The 7120-nt window shown below is 37.9% G+C and overlaps 1 protein-coding gene across 1 annotated transcript in view; it reads right to left on the reverse strand.

Annotated features, from left to right (window-relative positions):
- Positions 1-6346, reverse strand: part of LOC107584390 (proto-oncogene Wnt-3) — a 40201-nt gene extending 33855 nt beyond the window's left edge. Inside the window, exon 1 of the mRNA XM_016270985.1 lies at positions 5863-6346. Within this exon, the coding sequence (XP_016126471.1) occupies positions 5863-5942 (80 nt within the window). The 5' untranslated portion in view covers positions 5943-6346. The remainder of the gene's footprint in view (positions 1-5862) is intronic.
- Positions 6347-7120: the final 774 nt, after the last annotated feature.

The following is a 7120-nucleotide window of genomic DNA, read 5'->3' on the forward strand; positions in this document are numbered from 1 at the left end:
GGAACAGTGTTGTAAATACAACTTAACCACTGATTTCTAGTCGTGTCCTCTTTTGGAATGCCAAACAAAGTATTTTCGCTTTTGCAACGAAACACACAGCATCTTCACAACATGGCGTCAGCGGCAACAATACTACAGCGAGAATCAAAGTTACGCCTTCTTTCTTTGCGTGAAAGCAAAGATGCTAATGCAAATCTTCCCACATAGTGACGTAGACATGTGGGGGCGTGTTTAAATGAGGCATTTTAGGAGGGCGTGGACCAGTCTTAACTTTTATAAAGAATATCTCTTTGGGTTTGAGACTTTAGTCTTTGCAACTTTAGGGATCTTATCTATTCACAAACAACTTGTAACACTCCAAAGAGAAAGGAAAACTTGAAATCGCATCCTATGACCCCTTTAAAAGCTTGATATTCAAGCAGGGGAATGTGTGTGTGTGTGTGTGTGTGTTTTCGGTAATACTATTTGTGTAAGGCTCTAAATGATGTAAGGACAGTAAGATAACTTCTAAACCTCAATCCTGAAACTGCTGGCCTGTTGCTGTAGTACGGAAACTACTGTGACGTTACGACTCTGTGGCTCTGTCTCCGGGAGCTGCTGCTTGTCACTTCTCAACTAGCAGAGCTGTCAGAGAGCTTTGACTCCACCGGCAGTCCCTGCGTAAGCGACCTGACACTTTTGATTAAAGTTATGATGTATTACACAACTCCCTAAAGCCCTTCTGAAAGAACTGAGATGGACTTAGAAGTTTGGTATTCACCAGAGCCATGATGGTTTTTCCAATTCCATTCGAAAGCCTGACCAAACATTAGCCAAATGTCAAAATGTGGTCATTACAGTCTAATGTACTTTTATTGTTTTTTCAATGTTTAAAAATGTATTTAATAATTTGTAACTAAAACTTTAAAGATTTACCTTTAATGAGAGGATTACACTTAGTGAACAAATCATTCTTTTAATTTGGATCTTTTTAGTGAATCTGTTGATCCAATTCACAAGACCTGAATGATTCAGTCTTCAGAAATTCTCCTTTCTGTTCCATGGAAGAAGGAAAGTCATTTGGAATGACGTGAGGGTGAATAAATGATAACAGAATTTTCATTTTTAGGTGAACTATCACTTTAAAGAAACCTCTCACAGACACGCACCAGCCTCGTCCACTGTCACTATTTAAAGTGCGTGTATCATGTGTGTGTGTGTGTGTGTGTGATAGGATGACTTCAGAGATAACCTCAGGTTGTCTGGATGATCCAGAGACCACAGGTGTATTCATCATCGGACCTTGAATGAGGGTAACTGTGCATTCTTCTTCTTAATCCAGTTTATTTAATAAAGCAACCTTTGTGCATGTTTGTCAGTCAGAGCAAACGCTGGCATACTAAACCGTCCTCTGTGTCCTAACAAGCAAATAATCAGTCTAAACTGAATGCAAAACTGCAACGTGGCAAAATCTCAGGCAATCAAAAGTTAGTGCTTAATATGCACTTATGTGAAGCAGAATTTTGATTTCATGGTGGGCGGAGCCCACAAGTAGTTGTGACAAAAAAAAATTTTCTAGAACTTTTTTCTATTTTTGTGTACACTATAAGATTGTTTTACAGAGTTGTAAGTAAAATAGATTATTGGAGCATATTTAAAATTCTTTTTTTTTTACTTCAAAATTTCACATTTTCTTCAATGTGTTACTTGACATTTTTTTGTAATTATTTATGACATTTACTTGCAATTTTAGTCCCACTTTCTATTAAGTGGCCTTACCTACTATGTCCTTACATCAAAAAAGTATTTTTGTGTTCATATTGCAATGCAAAACACTTCTGCTGATATTGAGGTGGGGTACGGGTAAGGTTAGGGACAGGTTTGGTGGTATGGGTAGGTTTAAGGGTGGGTTAAGATGTAAGGGATGGGTCAACATTGTAATTATAAATGTAAGATATTAATTACAGATGTAATTACATGCAGGTATTTTTAAAATAAAGTACAATGTAAAAACATGGATGTACACAATAAGTGCATTGTAGTAAATGATTAATGTAAATGTAAGTACAGACCACTTAATATAAAGTGGGACCGCAAATTCAAAGTGTAAATTGTTTTAAAGTAGCAACCTTTTCCAGTGTACCTAAATCATCCCAAACAATTGCTGTGCAACAATACAATTGATTGGTTTGCTGATATTGAATCAATACATTTGAAAACTAAGGCTATCTGTTTCACCCTCCTTTTCCTAAGTGGCCCCCATTATCCCTGAACATCCTTAATCTTTTCACACTGAATTGCAGCTGGTGGATTTTCTTGCGGTATCATTAAAGCAGTGACACTGGCTGACATGCAGGGGGGTTTGGTATGAAGGGTGTATAATGACATTCCTCTCTCACAGAGATGAGTCAAGTCCCATTGAAGCCAGCAGGAGACCAGAGCAGGTCAGAATGCTTACTGGCCTCCCGATGCTGTCTCCTTCATGCCTATTCTCGCAAAAAAAGAGTTTTCCGAATTTTAATTAATTCAGAATTAGAGTTTTGTGTTAAGTGCTTATGTATGTTTCCGTCTGAAAGGGCTCTTTCCTTTTGAGAACATAAGAATAAAAGCCTATATATCCTTAATGCGAGCCACATTGTTACGATAACAAAAAGAGCAGCTTAAAATCCATATTATATGTTAAAAAATATAAATGTAACCATCAGTTTACCTCATTTTTAGCTTGTTTTTTTATGAGTAACTTTATGAGTAAAAAAAAAACGAAACTACTTTAAAAAGGTGGACTGCGCACAGAATGCCAAATCTGATTGAGTTATAAAAGTAATTAATTTCAGTAAACTTCTAAACCAATTAAAATCAAATAATATTTAATATACGGTTTTGAGCAGTTCATTTCCACTGTTTTGATGGGTACTTCAGATAATAAGAGCTACTGAAAAGTGTTTCCAGGTCAAGCCGAGACTTGATCATCTGAGGTCAGGCCTCTTCTGAGCTGTTGTGTTGTAACCGAGCTGAGGTTTTGATAGATAACAGATGAACGGCGGGGGAAACAGTCAGCTGGATCCGAACGGATGGTGGCTTTGTGGTGCTGTTGTGGGAAGAAGCCACAAATACCTTGTTCCTCTCTGTCTGGTATTCGGAGTGATTGTGTCTCAGCTTGCTCGTCATCTGTAATGCATGTAAAATTGAACAGAGCTAGACAGGCTGATTGCTTTGAAGAGCTCTCGCTGATTAAGCCTGAGCTTAATTAGTTCATCTTGAGAGGATAATGTCAGATATTAGTGGCCTGGTAAGCTGTTGAAACCGATTAAGGAAGAAATCGGCCTGATTATTGCAGCTCTGTTCATCATAGATTTAAAGTCCATTCAGATGTGAAGGGATTAAAGGCAGAGGATCTACCAGGATGAATTAAATTCTCACTATAGGACAAAAATACATTTGATTTACTCTTTTAAAAAAACTGAACACACACACACAATTATTACTGTTTATATTATATGTGACCCTGGAGCACAAAAACAGTCATAAGGGTAAATTTTTATTTTATTTTGAGATATATACATCAACTGAACGTGGAATAAATAAGCTTTCTATTGATGTATGGTTTGTTAGGATAGGACAATATTTGCCCGAAATACAACTATTTGAAAATCTGGAATCTGAGGGTGCGAAAAATCAAAATACTGAGAAAATTGCCTTTGAAGCTGTCCAAATGAAGTTCTTAGCAATGCATATTACTAATCAAAAATGAAGTTTCATTATATTTACGATAGGAAATTTACAAAAATATCTTCATGGAACATGATCTTTACTTAATATCCTAATGATTTTTGGCATAAAAGAACAATCGATAATTTTGACCCATACCATGTATTTTTGGCTATTGCTACAAATATACCAGTGCTACTTATGACTGGTTTTGTGGTCCAGGGTCGCATATTACTTCTGTTTCTAATATAGCCTATTTTTAAGGTTGATTCAGTCACATTATTATGCAAATAGTTATATTATTGACTAGTATTTGTATTATGTTATTATTTTTTGACTAAAACTAATTTGTTAGGAATAACTACTAACCAATTGTGTGCCTGTGTCATGTAAAATCATGAAGTTGATTTTGTATGTAGACACGAAAGCACTATTTGTTTGATCACATTTTGTTACATAGCACCACTAGTTTTGAAAGTTAATTTCTATTGAAATCCTTCAGTAGAGAGATTTCACCTGCTACATTCAAATTACTTTCTATTAATCTATTTCTGTTTTTTTAGGAATGCACGTTCACCGATGCCATTCAGACTCCTTCAGATAGAAGACAAGAAATGATGACGCATCTACCTATTTACCTGCAGCCATGTATGTTTTCGTATCACTTTCTTTCTCACGCTCTCATTTTCGCTCCCCTCCACTTTACCCATTTATCCAAATCAAAGAAGTTATGCATCGTCGGTGGCTAAATATTACACCTTTGTCAGAGAAAACAGCTGCGGGTCAATGACTCTTGACTCCTTTGCTCTTTGTCAGTTTCTTCTGGTGGCACTAAATGTCAGCATATGAGTAAAGCCACGCAAATAATAATGCTTCAGCCCCATGGCCTTTGTGTGTGTAAGTCTATGAGTGTGACTGCATGTTTGGCAACTCTCGCTTCATAAACGAAACCAGAAGATGCTGGTGGTTTGGAACGAGAGTGCAGCGGGGACCACATGCTAACTGGGACTACTAAAGCACATTAGTTCTGACAAGTATTGTATCATGAGCCAGGGGGCTTTTGTCGTACGCCTACACAAATATTTTTGCAAAAAGACTCATGTTACAAGAGAACCCTGTGAGGTCAGTGGCATTTTGATGATGGGGTAATTAGTGGAACTATGACATATCAGCACCATTCGGAGGTAAATATGATCTCTGCTGTAGCGAAATCTAATGAACATAAGAGCTTTAACAGGACTAGCCTAATGTCAAATCGGAATAACAGAATTCAAACAAATGGGAAAAATTACTTATTAAAATTTTAAAATAAATATTAAATTCTGTTATTTTTCAAACTTTAATATATTTTAGTAATATTGCAGGATTAAAGTAGTTAATTATTTAAATAGCTAAACTCAACCTGTATATAAAATAATTTTATATATATTAAGTCTATGAAAGGTTTTGACTTTAGTTTCAGTTTTGAATGTCTTGATGTTATGTTTTGATTTCAAATGAATAAACTAAACAAATTACCATTATTAAAGCATGTGTATTATGTGTATGTGGACCATTTCAATATACTTTGCATAAATTATGGTGCAAAACAAGCTCTTATTTGGTTATTTAAAATTAAAAATGTGCAAATATGATTATAATACACGACACAGCGACTTTAGAGAAAAATAAATGTTCAAAGCAGCCTCGGGTTTATGGTGTAATGATACTCGGTGTTAAACCCCAATGAATTTATTGAGACCCAAGCCAAGGGACATCCACACTAATGCCCCAATTAACACTCTTAACACGGCTGGAGTGCTGAGGCTATTAGCGAAGACAACAATATACCCCATCCAGCAGCCTGCTGGCTGACACCTTAACCTAACCTTATCTCTGACAAACATGCTGCATCCATTTCACAACACTCCGAGTTTCAAAAACAGCCTAGTTCGAACATTCAAAAAAAATGGAGCCGGGCGAAATGCGGCAGCGAGGAAAAAGACAGGCTAGCCTTTTCCGTCCCTCCAGTGGCTGAGGTTAAGATTCTTTGGACTGAGCCGAGAAGCTTTTTTCCACGCAGTCAACTGAAAGTGTTCTGTATTTACTGCCCTCTGAAAAATGATCACTGACCACCATTCTCCCCCAGTGCTACTGGAGAAAGTGATGCAGAAAGTGGGGATCGTTGCTACTCACCACCAGATGGGATAGCCTCCAAGCACCCGAGAGCTGGACAACCACATGCACATGAGATATCCAACCAGGTACAAATCCATGAGGTATGTCTTGTGTAGATGGAAATTGCTATTGATCAGTACATAGAATTCCTAGAGAGGGGCTGAAAATTAAGTCCCAGCAGGCAAGTCTTAAGGTGGAAAAAGATGGATGCTTGAGAGAATAATTAGCAATTTTGGGGTTTAAATGAAAGCAAAAAAATAAAATAAAATAAATAATTCTCCAGGGTTTGCTGCTTCTTTGAGTTGGGTGAGGAAAGTGTGTGTGTCCCAGTAGTTAGGAGAGTAAGTGTCTCTTTCACACACTCGCTCCTACTCGTCCTCTGATTCCCTCCCTCTCACTGAGGTTCTTCCCTAAGGTACATATCTTTTTCTCTCCCCACTTTTTTCCCCCTTAGGATCATCAGGGCCAATATTAGAGAGAGAGTGAGAGAGAGAGGGGAAAAAACGGCAAGCAAGGTTTGGAGATGTCAGCTGGCAAGCCAATCACAGAGCATGGCCTTAGGTTACGCAAAAAAAAAAAAAAATTATTATTCCTGCCCATCTGTCAATCATGCACCACCCCCTGGTAATGTAGCAAAGAAAGAAAGAGACAGAGGTAGAGAGAGAGGAGGCTGGGAGGGAATAAGAATGAATGGGTGTCAGCACTGAGTTTTCACTGAGGTAGATTTGTCTTATTAAGATCTACATTGTCTGTATTAAAATCAAGGAAACCCAGCTGAGTCAGAGTAGGGCCTGCTGACGGCATTGGAGAACGGCGTCACTATATTTAAGTACGCTGTGCCCTGAACTAATTGCTCCGGATGCGTGTGCGTGCACATGCATTCACACGTTGAGAAGAATTTTGTCTTGGAGAATTTTGATGGCCGCATCCTCCCCTTGTGATGATGGGACACAAAGGAAACACAATAAAAAGCCATAAAAGCTGGTGTGGCATGCAGTGTTCTGTGCCCCAGTGGCCCAAAGGCAGTACATTTTACATAAACACTATTGTCATTCGGATGGGATGAGGGCAGACGGCACTGAGAAAGAGACACAGCACTAAAAGTTGACAATGCATTCTAATATAGACTCTGTCTCAGATGGACCTAAAACGCCGGAACAGAGGTGAACTGACAGTGGTTTCAGTTAAAAATACTGGAGACCAAAATTGCATTCAAATGAGTTTTATATCAGTAAGCATGTGTGGTTCTCCACACAAATAAGCCTAGAAATGAACA

The sequence above is a fragment of the Sinocyclocheilus grahami genome, unplaced genomic scaffold, assembly GCF_001515645.1.
Source record: "Sinocyclocheilus grahami isolate Dianchi unplaced genomic scaffold, SAMN03320097.WGS_v1.1 scaffold59.1, whole genome shotgun sequence".
NCBI lineage: Eukaryota > Metazoa > Chordata > Actinopteri > Cypriniformes > Cyprinidae > Sinocyclocheilus > Sinocyclocheilus grahami.